This window comes from Streptopelia decaocto (genome assembly GCF_964273445.1).
Source record: "Streptopelia decaocto genome assembly, chromosome: 22".
Classification (NCBI taxonomy): Eukaryota; Metazoa; Chordata; class Aves; order Columbiformes; family Columbidae; genus Streptopelia; species Streptopelia decaocto.
In genome coordinates this window covers 2,754,375-2,779,335 of record NC_138677.1, presented here as the reverse complement: position 1 = coordinate 2,779,335, position 24,961 = coordinate 2,754,375, and the positions used below count along the sequence as shown (strand labels likewise).

At 47.7% G+C, this 24,961-nt stretch overlaps 1 protein-coding gene across 3 annotated transcripts in view; it reads right to left on the bottom strand.

The window, feature by feature from the left end:
- MYO1D (myosin ID) overlaps positions 1 to 24,961 on the bottom strand; it is a 144,584-nt gene that overhangs the window by 73,326 nt on the left and 46,297 nt on the right. For all 3 annotated transcript variants that reach the window (XM_082070698.1, XM_082070699.1, XM_082070700.1), the window contains exons 11-16: positions 24,746 to 24,916; positions 20,383 to 20,453; positions 19,078 to 19,152; positions 17,506 to 17,638; positions 8,465 to 8,631; positions 3,943 to 4,150 (exon numbers count right to left, since the gene is read on the bottom strand). In XM_082070698.1, the coding sequence (XP_081926824.1) occupies positions 3,943 to 4,150; positions 8,465 to 8,631; positions 17,506 to 17,638; positions 19,078 to 19,152; positions 20,383 to 20,453; positions 24,746 to 24,916 (825 nt within the window). The remainder of the gene's footprint in view (positions 1 to 3,942; positions 4,151 to 8,464; positions 8,632 to 17,505; positions 17,639 to 19,077; positions 19,153 to 20,382; positions 20,454 to 24,745; positions 24,917 to 24,961) is intronic.

The window sequence follows — 24,961 nt, the reverse complement described above, 5'->3', positions numbered from 1 at the left end:
GGTTACTAAGGATTTAGATTCATTAGTGTTTCTTGTCTTCAGCTGCAAGTTCCAGGGCTCTAAAGAGCTTTTCTGTCGGCATTTTACAGCGCGGTTGAAGAACACCCAGTGGGTTTAAACAGCCACAAGTGAACCGCAGTGGGGTTGAGCTTCTTCAAGTCTTCGGTACCTTGAGCACTCGAGGTGTCTTCCCCCACAAACCTTTTATTGGGTGAATTAGAACCTCACTAGAGATTTATCAGAGAGAAATAATGAAAAGATGGCTCCACCTGTCCAATTTTGACATTTTGTGCAGAAGAATGAGCCCTCCATGTAGATTTGTGTTAGTTCTCACTCGAGGGAAAAGAGAAAATGGGGGGAGGTTTGTGAAGCCATGGGACAATGTGCACCAGGAATTTACCTTGTGTCACTTTTGCTGATTGTCTCAAGAAGAGAAGCCCCAAAAACACTATAATTATTCTCTATATAATCCAGCACTCTTGATGCCACAGAAAACCACTCTGGCAAAATACCTGAGCTGATAATTCTTCCTGACCAGGCGCTCACCTTCTAGCGGCAAAATGTCTCCTCCGAGGTTGCTGAGCCCAGGTCAGACTATATAATTGTGAAGCTTCCACCTAAAGGAAAGGCCAACAAACTCACCAGGAGCGATGTGCTGCTCTCAATATTGTGCTTCACGCTGCTCAGTGGATTTTATCTGAAGGAGGAGCTTCGGTGCTCACCCTGCAGTGACACTTCATCTGCTTCCATAGCACAGACTGTTCCCCCACCCCTGGCACTGCCCCATGTCCTGAGAACCTCATGTCCGTCTGTCCAACCCTCCAGGGATGGTGACTCCAGCACTGCCCTGGGCAGCCTGTTCCGATGCCCCACAGCCCTTTGGGGAAGAAATTGTTCCCCACATCCAACCTCAACCTCCCCTGGTGCAACTTGAGGCCGTTTCCTCTGCTCCTGGCGCTTGTTCCTGGGGAGCAGAGCCCGACCCCCCCTGGCTCCAAGCTCCTTTCAGGCAGCTGCAGTTGTTATTCTTCACTAACTGCCCCTTTTAATTTCAATAAAGGTCAATTCCTCAGGTATTTAATGTGAAATTGGAGTCACCTGGGAGCAAGGTGTCCCCCTGCAGCTTTATTCAACAAGGAACCCATTCACTTGCCTCATCCTGCTATGGGAACAAAGAGAGACTCCGGAATAACGGCACGACCTCACTGAATGCAGCAAATTCCAGAATCCCAGAATGTCGGGGTTGGAAGGGCCCTGGAAAGCTCATCCAGTGCAATCCCCCCATGGAGCAGGAACACCCAGATGAGGTTACACAGGAAGGTGTCCAGGCGGGTTGGAATGTCTGCACAGAAGGAGACTCCACAACCCCCTGGGCAGCCTGGGCCAGGCTCTGCCACCCTCACCGGGAACAAGTTTCTTCTCACCTTTAAGTGGAACCTCCTGTGTTCCAGTTTGCACCCATTGCCCCTTGTCCTGTCACTGGTTGTCACCAGAAGAGCCTGGCTCCATCCTCCTGACACTCCCCCTTTCCATATTGATAACCATTAAATCAGACCAACGTGATTAGCAAAGTGGGTGCAGACAGGGGAACTCCTGAGAAAGCAGAGCGAGCACGGTGGAAGTGCAACTCTTAACCCAGAAAAATGAGAAGGCTGAGAGGGCCCCCACAGATCAGCCCTGTTTTGGTACAAAAGAAGCCAGAACACGCTTTTGGCAAAGTCCGGTGCCGTTTCCAGGGAAGAGCCCTGGAAGAAGATGCTGAGCAGCCTGGGGAAGCTGTTTTGAGGCTCATCAAGCAGCTTATTGCTACAAAACGGGAAGGAAACGCTGAACCACAAAGCTCTGACACAGGCACGTCCTGCAGCCCTTAAGCAGCCTCAGTTTTGCACTGCCAGCGAAACTAATCACCTGCATCCACACCGAACTTAGAAAACCCCTTACTAAAGACAAACCACATGATCTGGCGCAACAAATACCAACAGACTTGACGCTTTCTGCTTCCACACTGATCAAATTGTTGTGTTTTCCAGAAAGGAAATAATATAAAACGCATGGGAAACACAAGAAATGTGCGTGTTCCACCGAACTATTAAAGCTCCTTCAGGGCCTTACAGTTCAGCAGAAGCGATTCAGTGCCTCAGGAGCTTGTGCAAACTGGTGTTGATGGCACAGCCTTAGACCAGGCTCTGTCTCTGGGAAGGTTTTAGCCCCGTCTGTCAGCAGTTTCTGTTGCTGGCAGGCAAACGAGCGCTTCAGAAGTTCTGCTGTTTCCTGAGTTCCAAGAACGACATCGGAAAAACACACGTTTTAAGAAATACATTTCTAAAAATCTTGAATTAGTCAACAGGACAAGTCGGTCCCACCGTTTCTGTTGGTGTGAATGTCAGAGGCCGTTGTCCTTTGTCAGACAGACGCTGGCACAGAACGCAGAGTTCGGTGAGCACTAAAACCAGCTCTTGTGTGTTTTCCCCTCCTGGATCTGCTGCTTTTGAAGCTCCAAAACCAGCTCCTATGGTGTTGTCGTAGGCCCCAAAAGCACCTCAGTGCTTCAGGAGCAACAAACGGCCGTGGCTTAAAGACCTTCAGAAGCCAAGACTGACTGAGAGTGGATTTGTCCTGGACTCATGGAATGTAAAATTTATCCTAAGAGTAAACCCGGAAAGATCTCACGCTCAATGTTGAGAGGGGATGGACAAGTGCGCAGGTCGTGTTGCACAGACCTCACCCTTCGTTTGCTTTCCCTCTGCTCCCTTTGCACCCGAGCTGGGCAGTGATTTCCCTGCTCCTGCGCTCTAACTCTGCAAGTTATAGCAGGTTTTTATGCAAAGCGATGGCCAGCAGTGCGCAAATCACCCCTTCCTTCTGTACCTCTTGGCTGTAGTTTTTGGTTTAAATTAGAGGACTCAGTAATATGGATGCTCAAAGCTTAATAAATGAATACACACAAGCATCTGCCTCCGGTCCTTGGATGCTCCAGTGAGGATGATAAGAAAAAACAATAGAGATTTTGCTCAGGTTCTGATAAAAACTCAATAATTATTAACAGAACAGTATGACGAGGGAGATCACCAGAAAGGACACTCTGGGACGATGCTCACGGACGGATCATCGAATCATGGAATAGTTTGTGTTGAAGGGACGTTCTCAGCGCCCCCAGTGCCCCCCTGCCATGAGCAGGGACATCCTCACCAGCTCAGGGTGCTCAGAGCCCCGTCCAGCCTGGCCTGGGATGTCTCCAGGGATGGTTCAGCCACCACCTCTCTGGCCAACCTGGGCCAGGCTCTCACCACCCTCAGGGACAACAATTCCTTCCTCATGTCCAGCCTGAATCTCCCTCCTTTACTTTCAAACCATCACCCCTTGTCCTGTCTCAACAGGCCCTGCTCAAAAGTCTGTCCCCATCTTTCCGATCAGCCGCTTTTAAGTGCAGAAAGGCCTCACTGAGGTCTCTTGGGATCCCGTCCCCTCTCTTCCCAGCCAGACTCCAAGGAAAACATTCCCTGTCCCTTTTCTCACTCTGTCTTCCCCTCTCACTCATTTCCCTGCACCCTCAAGTGTTTTACCATTAAATGGATCTATACCATCAGCTACAGATCCACTAATAAACTTTCACACATGTAAACCTGCCTCAACATCGGCTGTTCATCACTTACACACTCATCCATAAAAGCTCCTCTACGTTTCTCTGCACCCCTGAGTAAAGAGCAAACTTTTTAAACAGTATCTAATAATCTTGTAGGTCCTATAGCTCGTGGTACATCACACAACACCAAGACCTCAATGCAGCTATAAAGCGCGACTGGAAAAGCTTTAAGAAATCCAGCAGTAATCAAACTCTACAATTGGCCAAGTCTCGTTGCTTTCGCGCACGAGCCTGAAAAGGGAGCAAAAGTGTTTTAAGGAGCTCGAACTGAGTTTTTAATGCAGTAAATCGAGTTTTACCTTCTGCAGGAAGAGGACGATCCTGACGAGCATCTTGGCGTGCAGCTCCTCCAGGGTGAAGAGGGTTCGAGGCGTGCGGATGAAGATCTTGGTCTTGCCGTAAGCGACGTCGTGCTGGAAGCCGTGACACTCAATGAGCTTCTTCACAGCGTCTTTGTCCGACGGGAGGTCGTGGTTCGGCCACGTGAATTCCGAGATCATCTTGTACCTGCAATTCCAAGGTGCAAATTACAAAAGTCAATGCATGATCTAGGCCAAGAAGGCCAATCTTTGACATGTCTTAGAAATAATTGTGATCTAAATTCTAATAGAACTGATTATAGATAAGAATAACATCATTATAGATAGAAACAACCTGTGTAGGAATCATGATCCTCAAAATTCAAGGAAAATGAATATAAGAGAGGTTTGATTTGTGAGATGCTGAGAAACAAAACCTTGTGAGGAGCTCACATCATCAACACCGAACTGATGCAAAATGCCAAACCTCGCCATTCTCTTCCTGAGATTTGGCAGTTCCATTATTCATACTCTCAGCATTCCATTTCCATTTCTTTTGCAGGGAACAACAGCTCTGGTTTGCTCCCTTTCTGCATCAGAAGCCAACTGGAATCAACTGTTTTGTCAGAAAACCGAGATGCAAAAATTCTGCACATAATTTTTGTTGTTTGCCCTTTCCGTACCCATTTCTAACAAATTCTGTTATTCACCGAAGGAGCAGACAGTGACTGCCACACTGTGCAAACACCACTGCCCGTAATGCTGGCTCAGTCATTCCCTCCCACCCTTACTATCAAAAACCCTTTTTACACTGAGGGAGAATGTAGATCCCAGAATCCCAGAATGTCAGGGGTTGGAAGGGCCCTGGAAAGCTCACCCAGTGCAATCCCCCCATGGAGCAGGAACACCCAGATGAGGTTACACAGGAAGGTGTCCAGGCGGGTTGGAATGTCTGCAGAGAAGGAGACTCCACAACCCCCCTGGGCAGCCTGGGCCAGGCTCTGCCACCCTCACCAGGAACAAGTTGCTTCTCACATTTAAGTGGAACCTCCTGTGTTCCAGTTTGCACCCATTGCCCCTTGTCCTGTCACTGTTGTCACCAGAAGAGCCTGGCTCCATCCTCCTGACACTCCCCCTTTCCATATTGATCCCCAGGAATGAGTCCCCCCTCAGTGTCCTCTTGTCCAGCTCCAGAGCCCCAGCTCCCTCAGCCTTTCCTCACACGGGAGATGCTCCACTCCCTGCAGCATCTTGGTGGCTGCGCTGGACTCTCTCCAGCAGTTCCCTGTCCTGCTGGAACTGAGGGGCCACAACTGGACACAAGATTCCAGGTGTGGTCTCCCCAGGGCAGAGCAGAGGGGCAGGAGAACCTCTCTGACCTACTGACCACCCCCTTCTAACCCACCCCAGGTACCATTGGCTTCCTGGCCACAAGGGCCCAGTGCTGGCTCATGGTCACCCTGCTGTCCCCAGGACCCCCAGGTCCCTTTCCCCTACGCTCTTCCAACAGGTCCCAACTCGCTGGTAATTACAACCGCACATCAATCAATGTGCTCGCTGACACCACAACCCTTCCCCTCTCCCACCAAGAGACCTCGACAGCACTCAAGGTCATTTATACATTATACACCCATTTCTACACTAACTTCGCGTCTCCTTCTTCTCCGTCCTCACCCCGGGACCGACTAACACACACGAGGCGGCTTCAAGAGCTCCTGATCCCCAGCGCGGCTCTCCCAAAACTCCAGATTTTTGGGAGCCGCTCAATTATGAAGCTTCATTACAAAACATCGGGTCTGCACGTGAAGCAGGGCCGCGCTCTTCTCTCCCCAGCAGCATTTCCAGTGTCGTGTCCTTGCTGGGGAAGGCTTGGGTTATTCTCACCATGGCCGTGCCCACGTAGGCCTGTTGGGCCCCTTCCCAAAATCCAATCGGCTTTTATTTTTGATAGCAAATTAGCAATTAAAACAAAAGAAGGCGTCGCATCTGTTTCAGACACACGGGCCTGACGCGCTTGACGCATCATCGGAACACACAGTTACCAAGTGAACGCACAAAACCTCTTCATTCGCTAAAAAAACACTTAGATCTTATTTGCTACAAATTGGTAAGGGCAGCTCAAGTAAAACTCTTCTTAATTTGAAGGAAAGCTCGAAAAGGATATTTATTAATGGAATTAGCTCTGCTTCACTTAATTTGCTAATGATAAATAAGAGATATTGACTACCTGACAGTATTTTAGGGCTAAATAGCAACAAAGTCTTTGTCTACCAAAAGGAAAATTCCTTTTCATAAGTTCTTAAAGACACACATATATAAAAAATAGGCATACGCGCACTCAAATATATATATATATATATTGACACATATATGTATCTCTCATTTCTATATGTCCTTATTTATACCTGCTGTCCCCTCTAAGAGCGATCAGCAAAACAAAGCGCAGGTTCCGGGCTCAGAAAATGTGAAATAGCTGAAAACTTCAACGGCCCGTGAGGGATTTAAATATCCCCTGGTGGGACTGAACCTTTACGGTACCGTTTGCAAACGGGAGCGAACAGGTGGTGAAGTTACGTCCCCAAATCGCCTCTCACACAAGGAAGAAATCATTTTGGAAATACCAAAAAGAAACAATAGCCAGACCAGATGATTTCATATATATATATATATATATATATATGTATTTATTTTTTTAATTTATTTTCTTTTAATTTAGACAATTCGGCATAGACGGGACCCGCGGTACCAGCCGCCGTGTCCGTACTCACCCTGTAATCCCCCTCCAGCTCCAGCACGACACGTGTTCCAAAGCCCAAAAGCCGCACCAGTTGCCATGTGCTAATTTAGTTCCCTGGCCGTTAACACCAATTCTGGGCTGAAGCTTCCAGGAGCTCCTCAAACAGTCATTAAAAGCAAAGCAGCTGTTTGTATTAATAGTAATTCCACAATCTTAGGAGTGGGAACAGATGCCGCGCGTGAGGACAGATGCACACACTGCAGAATGGTTAAGAAACCAACACGCAGCACTTAGGCTGGATTTAGGAAGTCGGACCCTTTCGTTCCGCTTCAGGTATCACGAAATATCCAGGCAAATGTGCAGAAGATCTTTTAGCAGCACTTTGTCTCTAACATTTGACATCCCACCCTCTTGAATAGTTTAATATCTTTCTACCCTCAGGGCCTTTCTCTCACCTGATTCAATGACACAAGTAAAAATCAATTCACAATTTCATCAGGAAGAGGTTGAATTCTCAGTACCTGTGCTAATTTGCTGAAGCTGCAAGACAAATTTCAACCTAAACCATTTCATTTGTCACAAATCTGGTAGGAATTAAGAGGGCAAGAACTATCAAAAACATGTTTTAATGGGCTCATTATTATCCTGTTTTCAAACTTGCAGCTGTTAAGTCCAGAGGTTTCCTCCTGCACACGGATAATGTCACTGTGCCAGTCCCTCTCACTGCGACAATTAACCAATGTTCAGAGAGAAAACAGAAGTTAATTAGCTCTGGTTTTAGGGTTACGCTCTGGGGAAGAACCGCGTTACACATCCCTGCTGCAGAGAGTAACACTGCAAATGAATTTGAGCACAAAGATGTTGAGCCCGAGTGCCACCTCGAAACAAACCTGCTGCCACAAAACAGAGAGCAGCCAGAGCTCCTGTTAGACTCGGGTTTTATCACACCCAACAGCAGATATTAAACCAAACACAACAGCAATAATATGCTCCAGAGCCAGGACCACAAGCCCAAGACTCAAAACTTACTCTTCACCCAAATCATCCACCTCAGTCCAACATCCCCGTTGGCACAGAATCGCAGGATGTCAGAGATTGGGAGGGACCTGGAAAGCTCATCCAGTGCAATCCCCCCATGGAGCAGGAACACCCAGATGAGGTTACACAGGAAGGTGTCCAGGCGGGTTGGAATGTCTGCACAGAAGGAGACTCCACAACCCCCCTGGGCAGCCTGGGCCAGGCTCTGCCACCCTCACCGGGAACAAGTTGCTTCTCATCTTTAAGTGGAACCTCCTGTGTTCCAGTTTGCACCCATTGCCCCTTGTCCTGTCACTGGTTGTCACCAGAAGAGCCTGGCTCCATCCTCCTGACACTCCCCCTTTCCATATTGATCCCCAGGAATGAGTCCCCCCTCAGCCTCCTCTTGTCCAGCTCCAGAGCCCCAGCTCCCTCAGCCTTTCCTCACACGGGAGATGCTCCACTCCCTGCAGCATCTTGGTGGCTGCGCTGGACTCTCTGCAGCAGTTCCCTGTCCTGCTGGAACTGAGGGGCCACAACTGGACACAAGATTCCAGGTGTGGTCTCCCCAGGGCAGAGCAGAGGGGCAGGAGAACCTCTCTGACCTACTGACCACCCCCTTCTAACCCACCCCAGGTCCCATTGGCTTCCTGGCCACAAGGGCCCAGTGCTGGCTCATGGCCACCCTGCTGTCCCCAGGACCCCCAGGTCCCTTTCCCCAACAGGTTGTTCCCCAACTTACACTGTCACTGCTGGCACTGTCCTTACCTGTGCAGGAACTTCTCGTAGGTCTGGCGGTAGGCAAACCCCGCTCGGCGGACGCGCACGTTCTCCAGGAGGCCAAGGTATTCCACCTGATGCCGGCAACGTTCCTCATCAAACAGCTGCGGCGACTTCTTATCATTGGGCTTAATGCACCGGACATAATAGGGCTCCTAGGGGGACAAATCAAACGAGTTTCACTCAAAGAAAAGAGTCTACGCAGCTGCAACTGCTTCCTCATGAAAACACTGAGATGTCAGTCCAGCCCAGTCACCTGAGTGATTTGATCTGCTCCAGGAGCCACATGCTCCTCAGTCGAGTTCAATTGACCTTTGCTATGTACCAGCACCAGGTCCACATCCCCCTGCTCTACAGACTTGGACAATAACAAAGAGTCTTCATAAAAGACAGAATAAAATGTAATTCATTGCCCTGATTGTCAGATACAGCTTTTCCAGTACCAACAGCTAAAAGCAGCATGGATTACTCCATCATTTTTAAACTGTGCTGAATTAGGTCCTCTAAAGCCCGTAGCAACACCCTTGAAGGACAGAAATCACTGAACACCACCCTGTGCAGGGCAAAACCATTTCCCAGCCCAGTTCGACACCACAAGCTCCACACCATCCCCAGGACTCACACAAGACACCAGCACGCAAGTTCCTCTGTCTAATAACCAATAATAATCAATAACAAGAACCCCCAGCAGCAAAGGTTGGGGGGACCTGCTGGGAGCAGCTCTGCAGAGGGACCTGGGAGTTCTGGTCAACAACAGGGTGACCGTGAGTCACCAATGTGCCCGTGTGGCCAAGAGGCCAATGGGACCTGGGGTGTGTGAGGAAGAGTGTGAGCAGCAGGTCAGGGAGGGGAATCCTCCCCCTCTGCTCTGCCCTGGGGAGGCCACATCTGCACAACGGGGGCCAGTGCTGGGCTCCCCAGTTTGAGAAGGACAAGGAACCACTGCAGAGAGTCCAGGGAGGGACACAAAGATGCTGAGGGCTCTGGAGCATCTTTGTGATGGGGAGACACTGAGAGAGCTGGGGCTGTGGAGCTGGAGAAGAGAAGCTGAGAGGGATCTGCTCAATGGATCAATATCTCAGGGTGGGTGTCAGAGGATGGACCAGACTCTGTTCAGTGGTGCCCAACGCCAGGGTGAGGGGCAACGGGCACAGACTGAAACACAGGAGGCTCCATCTGAACACGAGGAGAAACTTCTTTCCTTTGCGGTGCCAGAGCCTGGCCCAGGCTGCCCAGAGCGGGTGTGGAGTCTCCTTCTCGGAGACATTCAAACCCCCTGGGATCCTGTGTGATCTGCTCTGTGACCCTGCGTGAGCAGGTGGGGCTGGGGATCTACAGGGATCCCTTCAACCCCATCCAGTCCGTGATTCTGTCTGCATCACCTTGGCCGGACAGGGACGGGTGTCTTTGCTCCCCAGGACAGTCGAGCAGCCCTGCTAGGACAGAGTCCCCATGTCACCAGCCAGCACCCATGAGACCAGCCCCATATACGGTCCCGCTAGACTGGTTTTGATGGTTACTTTTATTTCTCTGAGATTAAAGGCAATTTTCATTCAGGCTGGCGCGGTCTATAATGAGCAGCAGCCTGTGAAGGGCGGCTATAACTCTTTTAAGCATATGCTTAAAGTTTCAAGTCCATTTTTTCCTTTCTCTTCATTGTTAGCCCTTGCTATCCCACCTCTAACTTTATTGGTGGGGGAAAAGCAATTAATAAGTGTCATAAAGTGTCATGGCTAGTTTTTCAAGGTAAAAGTGTATTTTTATAACCTTAATAAACATTACTTCTCAAGTAGAACTTGGATTGGCATATTCTGCAGGCTGTACCACTGGAGGGTTTCAACACAGGATTAATTTAGTGAGGACAAATGCAAAGTTCCACATTTAGGCAGAAATAGTTGTATAATAAAAGAGTGAAGCACTGATTTGACAGCAGGGCTAAAAAAAGACCTGGGGGTTCCAGCTGAACATGAGTCAGGTTCGTGTTTTTCTAAGAAAGGGGCAGGAAAACTGTAAGAAAAAAGAAGCCAACAGATTTCTACCCATCTGAAGATCCCATTGCATTCGGGGCAAATGTGACTCAGAGGAAATATTAATTTAGTCAAGAAGGATTGAGGAGCCACAAAACAACCCTGATGTTCAATTTTATAGACTTACAGGGTAGAAATGAAGAAAAGGAAATATTCGGTTTTAGGATAAAGAAGCGGTGAGTTTAACTCTAGTGTAAAAAATTCAGCTTAGGCATCAGGAGAGTGAGGAATGGGAACAGAATGTCTGTGGAAAGGAGAGGAACAGCCTGAACAAGCACCTGAATAGAAAAGTAGAGGTATCCTCAAACAGGGGGTGCATTCCCACCGTTCCCTTTAGCCCTGTTTTCTATGATTTGTCTAAGATTTAGCCCTGTTTTCTAGGATTTTAAGTCACTTACCTAATCTCAGGGTAATACGAAAGGCTCAAAATTGCTGTTTTCCCTTCAGTAATACTGAAGAATATTGTGGCAGAATGCAAACCCCTCTCTCCCCCTCCCTCCTTCGATATGGAAGGAGTAGACACATCTCCTCTCTCTGCTGCTTGAGGCCGACAGCTGCTTCTGTTTGACCCCAGAGCCCCCGGCCAGGGCCGTTAACAGAGAGGAGAAGGGAGCACAGAGGCGCCAGGGAGCCGCTGGGCACCCACGGCCAGTGTGGGGGTGTTTGGAAGCTTCAGGGGCACCCACAGCCAGTGTGGGGGTGTTTGGAAGCTTCGGGGGCACCCACGGCCAGTGTGGGGGTGCAGAGAAGCTTCTGGAACGCCCACAGTCAGGTCTGATCAGGCTATAAAACGGGATTCTCGCCGAGGTTCCGCCCCCTGTGCGGATCTCTGGGAGTTCCGAGCTGAGCCGCTGCCGCCAGGAGCCGCTTCCCCCGGGACGGAGACTCCGCTGGCCTTGCGCCACGGGGTGAGGAGATGAACCCCGCAGGACTGCGAGTGTAGCTGCTTTCCGTGCACATCTGCACATGTATTTATACTTTCTGTGCACATCTGCACATGTATTTATACTTTCCGTGCACATTTGCACGTGTATTTATACTTTCCGTGCACATTTGCACGTGTACTTTCCGTGCTCAATACGAGCACGTGTGTAAATTTACCCTCATAGAATCGCAAGTGTATTTTCCCCCCGTGCTTCCACATAAGCACGTGTAATATTCTGTGCATATTTGCACGTGGATTTCTCCTTGCAGGATTGCGAGTGTATTATAAATTTGCCCTCGCAGAATCGCGAGTGTGCACTTTCTGTGCTCAATACGAGTACGTGTGTCCCTTTAAAATAACCCCACACCGTGTTCATGCAGTGTGGACTCTGCCCGGACTCAGGGACGGCTCCGGCACTGTTTTGGTGAAGCCACGTGCATGCGCACTGTGGGCCTCCTGTTGTATTAGTTGCTGCCCCTTAATAATTTCCTCAACTGATATCCGAACCTGTATTCAATTCACTTTTGGAGTGCTAAAACCCTGTTTACCCTGTTGTCCCTTAAACTAACCTCGGGGTGCCTCCACGACAAATATCCTGGGTAGTCCTGCCGTAACCTGGAGGGACACAGCACCAACAACAGGCACGCGGAGCTTCCACGCACTAAACATGAGTAAAGATGAGTAAATACGTTGAGTATGAGTATGAACAGGTTGAAATCTGGAGGAACTGGAAAAGTAAAGCCTCATATCCCAGCAAACGAGACCAGTCAATGGACCTTCTGGGGAAGGTGTTGGACAACACAAGCCCTACCTGTTCTATTCGTTCTCCTTTCGTTAGAGTGGTGAAATATAATGTGATGCTGCAATTTAAGAGTTTGAAGAGATTTACATGTTAACTTTTTGGGCTTGCTTTGGAAAATTATCTCTGTGGTGAAGGTAGAAGGTTTACAAGGGTCTTTGTTCACTCGACAGTCTCTCAGAACGTGGTGATTTGTCCTTCGGGGCAGAGCTGGGTTGTGCCCTGGGAAGGATTTTTGATGATGCTTGAAACATAAGCCCTACTCCAAAAATAAGCCCTAGTTACAGTTTATTAAAAAAGTCAATTTAAATAGTGTCCAGACAGCTATACATGGAAAAATGTAAAATTAATAGGCAATATAATGCAGCAGGACAGACAGACCCTTCACCAGGAAAAACAGACACCTCAAAAGAATCGCACTCAAAAGACCCCATTGGAATAAATGTTGATTATTGTTCATGAATATTGATAAATGTAGATTGTTGTAGATGGAAAAAGGAAATAGAGTCGTGAGAAATTCGTGATGCAATTCAGGGTTTGGAGAGTTATGAGGATGTTGCAGAATATGATGATGTGACTATATTTGAAGAAATTTTTGTTCAAGAATAAATGTAGATTGTTGTTCACGGAAAAAGGAGACATGTCCTGAAAATAAGCCCTTTTTGGACCAAAAATTAAGATAAGACCCTGTCTTATTTTCAGGGAAACAGCGTACATGACTTGAAATAAGCCATTGGGGGAAAATGCAGGTTATCCAGAGAACTCCTGCAATTACATCCGACCTTAGAAGCTGTGAAAGAGTTAGTGGTTGTGAAGGTGAATTATTTGCTATTCTCCATATTCTCTCTTGCTAACATTCTCCATCCAGCCATCCATGACCCTTATGGACAAACCCATCTCAGCAACAGGGTCACCAACATCAGAGCGATGCCAGGTCGGGCCAGATCTGCCCTCAGTGGCATCACGATGTCCAGGTGAATATCAATCCTTTGACGAGACTGATACCACAAATCTCTGTTTGATCCACAGAACTGCAACATCTTGAGACTGGAAGGATCCAATTAAACAAGTCGTTAGGAGCGCGAGGTCAGGAAAGCGCAGCCCACCCCGTGACTCGAGGGAACGGTGTCACTTGGCGTCACTTGTTCCTTAGGGACACCGCAGTTCACAGCTATTAGTTATTGCCAATAAACCCCTTCACCGCGCTAAGGCTGGTGCTTGGGTTGGTGTTTGCGTCTTTGCCATTTAAAAATGCACCAAATCTCAATGCAAAAAGCAATAAATCCCTGACTTGGAGGCAGCACAAAGAGAAGCGCCTGTGTGTGCACGGGATATAAAAGGCAGCAGTCAAGACGCTCTTTTTCTTTTGGAAAACAGAACTAGGAAGTTCCTGCGCAGACAGGAGATCATCCATCAGTGCAATTACAGTGTAATTAACGCCTCACAGCAATGACAGCTACCAGGGTAAATTCTAAAGGAGATTATTCCATCCTTCCAACCCCACCAGCCTCAGCTCTTCAGGGGGATAATTACGCCGCTCTCATTATTGCACCATGAGGCTGTCAAGCCTGGGAGCTGCATTTTCTAAATGGAAGAACTGAAATACAGACACACAAAGCCCCCGGTTCTGAAAGCTGGTTAGATGCCTAATTGCAACTGATTGGTTTTTTTAACGAAGATGAGAGATTTTTAGCTTAAGCGTTCAAAAGAACACAAACCGGTTTTAAACCACTGCACCCTGAACAAATGGTTTTCTTCAGTTCATAGGGATGGGACACAGCGCTGCCAAATTTGTGCTGGATGTGTCCCAGCAGTGCCAGCGATGACATTGTCACTTACTGGAGATGAAGCCTGTCAGCCTGGATGTGAAGAAAGGAGAGTCACACAAAGGGAGTTAGAGACTAAGGGGAAAAAAAAGCAAAGACCAAAATATAAGAGAGATTCACGTCCAGAGAAGCTCATCATTTACAGCCGTGCCAGCCAGAGGACTTCCCGTGGCAGTATTGAAAAGAAAAGCCACCTGGAGTAATAGATCACAGAGCAAACCCTCTAGAGAACAGTAAAATGTGCTTGAGAAGTGCTACACGGCAGATCTGTAAAGCTGGGTTTTGGTTGGGGTGGTTGATTTTTGAAAAACAAACCCACTTCTTTCTACCTACCAGAGGTTTCTGCCCCAAAGACTCTGAGTCTAAGCCTAAGGATGTGAGTATTATTGGTAGCAGCACTGCCCACCACCAACTCAGCATCCTCCTAAACCACATCTCCTGACTCTTCCCGCTTGCATGGACACGTGTAGACACAAGCTGAGGTTAAAATCACATTTGGGAACAGTTCCTGCAGCGTTAACAACGTTTTCACGCTGACACTCCCATAACCCCTGGCCCACTTGGGAACCACAGAACTCTGCTTCAGCACCACGTTCCAGATTTAAACCGGAACATCAGCAAACCAGAATTTTAAAGGTGGTTATTTCGGGAAGGCCAAATGAGTATCAGTGAATTGCTCCTGGATTGCTGTTCTGTTTGGAAAACATCAATACGGTTTAAAGCAATTTATGGAGAAACGTGAAGGAAGCAAGAACATCCCCGGATGAGAACAGCACTTACGCACCAGACACGCTCCGGGAACGTTAATAAATCATCAGCTCAAACGAAAATTCGTGTCTATCTTCATCTTGTTTTCTTGAGGAACAGCTGAGACAAAGATGAACTGATGTTACCTCTCCCTGTGGAACCTGATTCCTGTGCTGCCTCAGACCACAGCAGCAAACAGCGTTTGTTCAGCGCTGTTTTCAGAGGGCTGTTATCACCGACTGTTACCACAGGCTCCACAAAACACGTCCTGCAGGGTCCAAAGCGCAGCAGCCGCATGGACGTTGTCACCGCTGAGCAGGGACAGCTCTGGTGGCAAGTTAAGCTTGGGAAAAATGAGTAACACAAGCCAAGGGAAGAATGACAGTAGCTGAACCGCAGGGAGCTGTGGCCCTAAAACTGGCCTGGGAATTGTTCCCCTGCTCCCCAAAGAGCTGAGACAAGTATCCAAATAGTCACTGACTACTATTTATTTGTGCACAACCGGTGTCCAGCGAACACGGCTGGAATGCCCGGGGTTATTCATTGCTATAATAACATGCACATGTCTGAAAAGCCACCTCAGTTTGATCCTCAAGGCACAATGGCCAAGCAGCAGCATCACCTCGCTGCCTTTTTGTTTCCATTTGAAGTGCATCGGGATTGTGTGCAGGACCCTTAGCTAAGCAACCTCTCCTTTCTAGGACACACCAAAATCAGACCCTTTAGGATAAGCTTGACTTCAGGATGGGTCTTAACAAATTTTTCATGTACAACAGCCAAGCTCTCTGCTAAAAATGGCTAAAGCTTGACTACATAACTTAGTTTGCAAACCAAAGTACCTACAAACACCGTTCTGCGAGGAGCATTAGCCATGAAACTTCTGAAGAGCAGAGTCCCAAGTGTGACAAACGCGTCTGTTCAATCAGAGTCTTCCCTTTAACAGGATCCAAAACTTTCTGGGAAATAAAAGGCTCTAATCAACATTTTCCATCGCTATTCAACAGAAAATCATGAAAAACCCACCATCTTGAATATAATTTTCTCAATGGAAGTTTAGAGAAGGCAAGAAACATGAAAGGAATGTCCTGAGACACACAGGAACCTCCTACTAAATTCCCAAGCTTAACTTGGACTTGGAAACAGTTCCTGGTTATGGCATTTGTGACAGATGCTGACAATAAATGGACTGAAACCAACTCCTTTGACACAAGCCAGCCAGCCTTTGATGATGAATGTTGGTACCTACTGTCTCAAGATGGATAACGTGTTATTGAAACTCCTCATCTCCTGCTGTGAGTCGCAGGAATCGTTCAAACCACACGCACGGCATTCTCTTGACTGTTCTATTTTCACAAATAACAGGTGCCTAGAATAATTTTTCCAACAAACAAGCAAATCAAGTTTTTCCACAAGCGCTCGCCGAACCTTGGACAGAGACGTGTGTTAGGGCCAGAGGAAACGGCCTCCAGTTGCGCCAGGGGAGGTTGAGGTTGGATTTAGGAACAATTTCTTCCCCAAAGGGCTGTGGGGCATTGGAACAGGCTGCCCAGGGCAGTGCTGGAGTCACCATCCCTGGAGGGTTGGACAGACGGACATGAGGTTCTCAGGACATGGGGCAGTGCCAGGGGTGGGTTATGGTTGGACAGATGTCCCTTGGCACTGAAAGACAGAAAGAGAATCTCTCTACTGCAAAACTACATCCTCTGGGCCCTCTGCAAAAAGAGGTTTGTTATAGATTATTATTTATTTGATAAAATAATTATTACCTAAGAGAGATTGACTTTCCCACAAGTGGAAGATACATTGGTCACAGAGGAAACACAAATCCACCTTCTTTATGCAGGGATGGCAGCTAAAACTCCTACGAGATCTTCACAAGAGCCCACAGCCACAACCAAAGCTCATCTGCCACCGAGCCGCTCAGATTTCCAACTGATTGACAGAATCCCAGGATGTCAGGGGTTGAAGGGACCTGGAAAGCTCATCCAGTGCAATCCCCCCATGGAGCAGGAACACCCAGATGAGGTTACACAGGAAGGTGTCCAGGCGGGTTGGAATGTCTGCACAGAAGGAGACTCCACAACCCCCCTGGGCAGCCTGGGCCAGGCTCTGCCACCCTCACCACGAACAAGTTGCTTCTCAAATTTAAATGGAACCTCCTGTGTTCCAGTTTGCACCCATTGCCCCTTGTCCTGTCACTGGTTGTCACCAGAAGAGCCTGGCTCCATCCTCCTGACACTCCCCCTTTCCATATTGATCCCCAGGAATGAGTCCCCCCTCAGTCTCCTCTTGTCCAGCTCCAGAGCCCCAGCTCCCTCAGCCTTTCCTCACACGGGAGATGCTCCACTGCCTCCAGCATCTTGGTGGCTGCGCTGGACTCTCTCCAGCAGTTCCCTGTCCTGCTGGAACTGAGGGGCCACAACTGGACACAAGATTCCAGGTGTGGTCTCCCCAGGGCAGAGCAGAGGGGCAGGAGAACCTCTCTGACCTACTGACCACCCCCTTCTAACCCACCCCAGGTACCATTGGCTTCCTGGCCACAAGGGCCCAGCGCTGGCTCATGGTCCAGTGGTTCCAGTGGACTTGATGATCAAAAGTCTTTTCCAATCTCAACAATTCTACGATAGGAGGTGGCAGCCGCTCCACAGAGAAGCTATACCCCGCTAATGATCAGTTGGAGTTGATTTTGGAACAGAAATCCTTACCTTGGATGCCAGGTTATCCACCAATGCAATCATGGAGTTCTTAAAGAGCGTAGCGGCCGTCAGGGGTCTCTTGGTGACCTCCGTGATGCTGAGTTTACCTTCGGGCCACATCATCTTCAGCACGGGGTTGGAGCTAAAAGACAGGCTCTTTAATGGCACAGTCCAACAGCATTTCCACTCAATTCAGAATTCAACAGCTGTTTCTGTGCAGATCTACCAGTGTTTTCAGCTCAAAATGCAGCAGCCAAAACAATACAACATTCCTGGGTAAAATACCTCTCGAGCAACACACGGTTCGAGCTTACAACTGAATATTATAGAAAAACAACAAATGCATTCTCCTCTTCACATAAAGATGTGTGGTAATGGGATAGTAAAAATCCTGCAAATTGATCTATCCCAAGCAGAGTTTGCCTTACCCACGCACAAACATCAATAATTTAATCAAACCACAAAAGAGCGAGGCCGTAGCCCACACCATCCTCCCTTGAAATCCGCTATCTGATTTCAAGCTGTATTTCTGCACCGTTCTCGATATATAAAATAATGTAGACATTTTAAGCTACGTTTTCACGAAGGGCTGAAAAATGGCCATGATGGATGGCGAGAGCTCCACAAGAGACAAAAGCCGAAAGCATTTACTGCCATCTAATCGCCATTGTGCGCTTTAATGTGCCATCATGCCTTTGGGAACAGTCTTTACCAAAGACTCAACAGCAATCAGAGGCTAAATTGAACATATTTTGCAGGTTTTTGGTGAACGTGAAGTCTCAAAAACATGAAGAGCAAGATTATTCAAGGGAGTAAGCAGGACTGTAACCAAGTTAATAGCTGTACTAGTTTCTATACTAAATAGTTGTCAAGGCAGCTGCAGGTTCTTTTTCGCTGAGTTCCACCTCTGAAAGGTTGAGATAGGCCTCAGTTACAAAAGAATTAGAACATATTTAATACCAGCCATCCAGGAAAACATTATATTAATAGTTTTCTGGGGCACTGACATATACACACACGTTTCAATATTTGACTCGCCTAATTAGTATTTATAACACGTGACTACGTGGTTTAAGTTTTTCACGGCACTGCACATATGAAAAGGATTCAAATCTATTTGCTTGTTTTTCTCCTAAACTTCCTTTCAAGAGAGATTTCGAGCTGGGGCAGGTGATATCTGTTGTTGATCAAATGCTGCTCAGCACCATTAGCACTAATTAAAGAGAGATCAGTAATTGGTACAGCTGCAACTGGTCCACACACCTGGTTAATGACAAATCAAGCAGCACAGGTAACCTCTGCGCAGCTATTTTGAGTTGGCTTCAAAGACTTGAAATGTATTTAAATCAAAGGTTATATCAGAATAAAACCAAAATATATAAAGACTTTATCCTGAAAAATCAAACTAACGGCCTTAGATACACAAAGACCAAATCCCAGAGGGATGTGTTTGTTCACTGCACACACAGTAAAGGTATTAATAGCAGCCAGGAAAATGTTCGTCTCTTCCAGCATCCACTTTATCAAAAAGGATTCTGACAAATCACATTTCAATTCACCTCGTTGAGATTCTTTCCCTACCTGTTGTACATAAGGCGCTTGAAGTCTTGAAATAAAGTGTCCTTGTTTTTGTCGATAAATCCAGTGACTGAGTAGCTAAAAAGAAGGAAAATAAAGTTAATGGCAAAGCAGCATCTCACACTCCTATAGAATCATCGGGAACCCGGCTCTGCTTCCCAACCTGTCCCTGCTGTGCTAATGTCACCCAGGGAGATTTGGACCTTCTGCCCAGCACAGAAACAACCCCCATTTTATCTAGTCTGCCCCTCTCTTCCCATAGAAATCCCACCCTGCCAAATTATCATTTCAGAGTTAAACCCAGCACGATCCACCCCAAATCTCCACAGAACACAGTTTGGGCTCAAATATCTCCAAATATTTCCACGTTTCAGGTTTCTTTTACAAAATTCTCCAGCCCCTGGCACTGCAGAAGGTTCAACCACTAACACAGAATCATAGAAGAGACGCTCAGGATCACCGCATCCAGCCATAACCCACTCCTGGCTCTAACCGTGGCCATGAACCTCTTTTCGACCCCCAGGGATGGTGACCTCTGGCATCTTGTATATTCTCCCTCTTGGAAAAACATTTGAAATCAGGGCTGTCTCTCAGCAAGGGCTCTAGAACAAACCAGTTCCAGTGCGATCACACTGGTTACCCTCAAAAATATAAGGTAAATTGAATCCTAAAATAATAAAATAAACCCTGCGTTATCTCCTCGTTAACTCCCTTTAGATTCTGCTGGCACAGGGAGCAACACGAATCCTGAACCATCAAACCCCTCGGGTGATATCCCAGACAGCAGCTTTCCCAGCGCGGTTTCTACCATCCGGGCATAATTCACTTTGGTTTCATCTTCCCCCACGTTCCTGTCACATTCTGTAGACATTTGTGCAGCTTTCGGGTACCAAAACCTCTTCAACCCGACCAGGGAACGTTCCTTGCGCTGATATTTATTTCGGTTTAACACCACCCTGTATTTGGAGTCTGCTCCAACTGATCGGAGCGTTGAAAGGCAGTTATATAATCATACTAAATCAGGTTTTATTAGCTCAGTAGAGCTCTCTTGCATAAGCAGTGCTGGTTCTTATTCCTCTCTCCTTTTTGTTCCCCAAAGCACCATTTGCCCTCACCCTCCCTCCCCATATTCTTTTGTTTAAGCCACCAGCGTAAGATTTAATTGATAAGCGATTCCCGTGCTCTGTAATTCTGTATGACAGCGATTCTGGCTCATACCAGAGCAGTGTTAAATCAGAATATTGTACCATTTCAAAGCGAGAGGACAACATTAGAAGGTGCAACTTTATATCTGCAAAGGCAGCTTACATGACATCCCCGGCGTAGTGCTTGATGCGAAAGTCTCTGTCGAACTCCAGCGTTTTGTCCGTCGCGCAAAGCTACAAGAAATACACACGCATTAAAACATCACCTGTGGCTTGCGAGTGTCATGGAAGAGCAACGCGCTTGCAAATAGAAATGGAAACTATAGTTATTCCACTTGATATATGCACGTGTAGATGCAAAATCCAGTTGTAACGCTACTTTATAACAGTTGTTTTCATGGATGCGTTATAAGAATGTATCTTTGTACAAAATAGAGAGGCAAGAGTCTTATTAAACAAATATTGTCTTCTTTACTTCTTTTTGCATTGCAATATCTCTCCTTAGCCAAAAAAAAACCAAAAATGAAGCAATGAAATTAAGACGGTTACAATAGCAAAACTTGTTCTGTCCCAAAGCCCTCTAGATCATCCAACACCCCTTCCCATCGCATCCCGTCACGAGGACCACGCCGAGTGTCCCCGTTCGGTAGCACTGGCCATAACACCCTCAATTCCTTCAGGAATAACAGGAGCCAAAAAAATCCACCAGGCTCAGCTTAATTAAAAAAGAGCAAGATACAAATGAGGATTTTGAAGCCAAAAGGGGCAGGTTGATGAATTAAGTCACTGAGGGAAGCGTGGGCACCGTTTTGCTGTTTGAGAACCAGGAGGTAACAGACGTAACCTCAAACGGCAAAGGGAGGAAAATGGGGAGGAAGGAGCTCTTCACCTGAGCATCTAAACCGTGGAATTCTTTGTCATTTTTATTTTAAAAAGAAATAAACTATTAAGGACACCAGCCCTGATTCAGGAGGTTCCTGGACTGCAGATCACTGGACACACATCAAGTCATCGTTACATGTTTGTCCTCATATTCTTCTCTCACTTGGACATTCACTGTCGCCTTGTGTCTCGGAAGATACTACGTCAGGGGGACTAGAATGGGCCTGCTGATACTCTTCCCTTCACAATCAGTTTGTTGAGATTGACGCTTCCTACAATTTGAAGATTGAGGAATTCATAGACTGTGTATCGCTGCACTTGATCCTTTGAAAGTATAAGACCAATTGAAACAATCAGAACTTACAGAGGTCGAGAAAAATGGAGCTGTGATGTAGAGAAGCACAATCAGAAGCTAGATGAGCATTAGCCTATTCACAGAAGAACAACCCGCGCTCTCAGAACATCAAATTTCGCCACAAATACTCCTAGCGGAAGCGTTTGCCGATATTTTTCCTGGTTGGTTTGGCTTCCAGCAGGACACCCGAACAGGCGGCAGTGGATCAGCCGCACAGCGCACAAATTAGGCCAGCGCTATGTAGGGCACGGCCGCCCCGCGGAGCTCAGCGCGGTGCACAGGAGCAGCCAAGCGTGAATGGGCTGGGAGGTGGGAGCTGCTCCCACAGAATCCCAGAATGTCAGGGGTTGGAAGGGACCTGGAAAGCTCATCCAGTGCAATCCCCCCATGGAGCAGGAACACCCAGATGAGGTTACACAGGAAGGTGTCCAGGCGGGTTGGAATGTCTGCACAGAAGGAGACTCCACAACCCCCCTGGGCAGCCTGGGCCAGGCTCTGCCACCCTCACCAGGAACAAGTTGCTTCTCAAATTTAAGTGGAACCTCCTGTGTTCCAGTTTGTACCCATTGCCCCTTGTCCTGTCACTGGTTGTCACCAGAAGAGCCTGGCTCCATCCTCCTGACACTCCCCCTTTCCATCTTGATCCCCAGGAATGAGTCCCCCCTCAGTCTCCTCTTGTCCAGCTCCAGAGCCCCAGCTCCCTCAGCCTTTCCTCACACGGGAGATGCTCCACTCCCTGCAGCATCTTGGTGGCTGCGCTGGACTCTCTGCAGCAGTTCCCTGTCCTGCTGGAACTGAGGGGCCACAACTGGACACAAGATTCCAGGTGTGGTCTCCCCAGGGCAGAGCAGAGGGGCAGGAGAACCTCTCTGACCTACTGACCACCCCCTTCTAACCCACCCCAGGTCCCATTGGCTTCCTGGCCACAAGGGCCCAGTGCTGGCTCATGGTCACCCTGCTGTCCTGTCCCCAGGGCCCCCAGGTCCCTTTCCCCTACGCTGCTCTCTACCAGATCACATCCTGGCACACAAGCTTTAACTCCTTAGGGCCGGTTTCAATCTACACTGAGCTCTGCAGTGTCTGGACAGAACTACCGCAGCCTGCAAAAGCCACTGATGCCATGAAATCAAGCGGTTTGCTTTCATTCCCGCTTAGGGAGCTCAGGTGTCCTGCAGCAGGTGTAGACAGGACTGAGGAAGATATTTTGGGTACCGATAAAGGACATCTGCAAAAATGCGAGGAGGGGGGAAATAATTATGATGCTGAGAGTTCTATGGGTCGATTTTTTCAAGGCTGTATTGACTTGAACTAGAAATTAGCAAGCCAGGAAGATCCATCATCCCCCCCATAAACATTATTTATAGCAGCATTCCTTGTTTCCCTCCTGTCTGTGCAAAGGCTTTTCTGCCAATGCCACCCCTGCTGAGGAACGCTGCCACCGGCTATATTTCCTTGTCACGTTTCCTGTGCTGCAAAGGGACTCCTGAAGGTAAAGACTCAAACAGTTGGTTTGTTTTTTTTGTTTAATTTTCATTTTATAGCCTCCCGTGTACTCTATGCAACTCAATCCTCTTCCCCGTTGTATCAAAGCATCACCTTCTCTGTCCGTGATGGAACCACCTGCGCATACACAGGGCACAAGGACGGAACAGACACCGAGCTCCTTTCTCTAGCGCTCCCATCCACCGCCTAAATAAACCACTTCCCACCCCACTGCAGAGGATTTGGAATCCACCCCCCCAGGCTTCACTATTCACCATCAGCAGCACTACTAAAGCAAGCAATTTGCATTCGGATGCAGAAACGCAGATTAGGCCTCACGAAAATACTTGTTTTCAGGTGAGTTTGCTCAGAACACGCTGTTTATCTGCTGCTCGAGCATGTGATACTGTAAAATGGAGGTTATTGCGTCCAGGACAGATGTGCGGCCAGGTGTGCTGCAGCAAAAGGGCACTTCAGGAGAGCCACATCTGGGAGGAAAAAGTGGTTATTTTCTTGTCATCCCAGCTTCTACCCAGACAAAGCACATCTATTGTTTCTATTTGGCATCCCCGAGGCCGCTTTAGCACATATCTTATACAACCAGGCTAATTTTGTATTTCTGACCTACATAAACGGGCGTGCTGGGGTGGGAGGGAGAAGTGGGGACCAGCATTCTGAATGATGCATTGCAAACATTACCCGGTAGAGAGACATCAGTAAATTAAAGGCCCTTATTTGATTACTCGGTGTGAAAGATTCTCAAATTAATCAGGCTGGCGATCGTGTTTTCAATACGCTGCCAAGCGAGGAATAAATAAAGCCTTTTCATTCGTGCGTTGTACCCAAAACAAAGCGAGTCGAGGGGCCTGGGTGATCATAGGTACAATCTGAGATGAGCGTGTTTTGCAGCCAATGATGATGGGAAATAAAAAATCACAGCGCTGTAATAAAGCAGAAGTGTGAATAATTTCACTGTCACTACGTATTAGAGCAGCCTGGGAAGAACGTCACGTGGGTCGAAACCGGGCATGGATTGGGTACAAATGACATCATGATATGTCAAGGCACGAGCTCTTTTATACCCAGAATAAATCTGATCTCACATTGGACATACTGGAGCTCCCTCTGCCGGGTACGGGGCCACCCGAACCCACACTGCTCTGAATTTAGGGGCTGCTGCTGCTGCTTTCATTGAGCAGAAGGGGGAATTTGAAGGCCGCAAATATTGGTTTGGGGATATTCATTTTAGAGGCGCAAATACAAGACAGTGTTCAGGAAGTGGAGCTGTTCTTTGGGCAGCAGTGCAGTCGGTAGATTTCTCAGCATCCTCAGTTTCCTGCGCTGGGTTTCTCGTTAAATTAAAGCCAAAAGCCACCCTCACCGAAACCCTTGGCTGTTCGGAGCCTGAATTTGCCTCAGCTCCTGCAAACTCTGGGGAATCTGGCAGACAGAGCACACGCTGCCCACGATTCACCTTCCTGCAGAAACACTTCACCAAGTCTTTCGAGAGAGAAAGAGACCTAGCTAATTAGCATGCTAATTAGCAGCAAGACCTTTTGTGTTAATTAGCAAAAATAAAACCATTGTAGCAAGAAGGCCACTATGACAGTTGTCATTTAAGAGAAATCCGAACTGAAAATGCTGGCAATGATCAGGCCGTTATTTGAGGACAATACAAAAGACCAGCAATGGCAATGATTCCAAGCCCAGCGAGTCTTTTTCCTCATTCCATTCCACCTAAAAATATAGCAAAGGCCTCACACGCAGGAAAGCGAGTGGGTTTGGAGGGCACGGGGGAGCAGGTCACCTTTCTGCTGGAGAAATGCGCGTGTTTCCCCAGCTTGTTGTTCAGAGCCTCCAGGAACATCTCGTCCGTCACTTTGCCAACGTTCATGCAGGCGTCGTCCAGAATGGCGATGATGCCTTTGTGCTGCTGCTCCACCAGGTCCACGATGACCTGGTTGTTGAAGTAATCTATCTGTAAAAAAACATGAAGCGGGTGTATTTGTGATGTCGTTGAGTG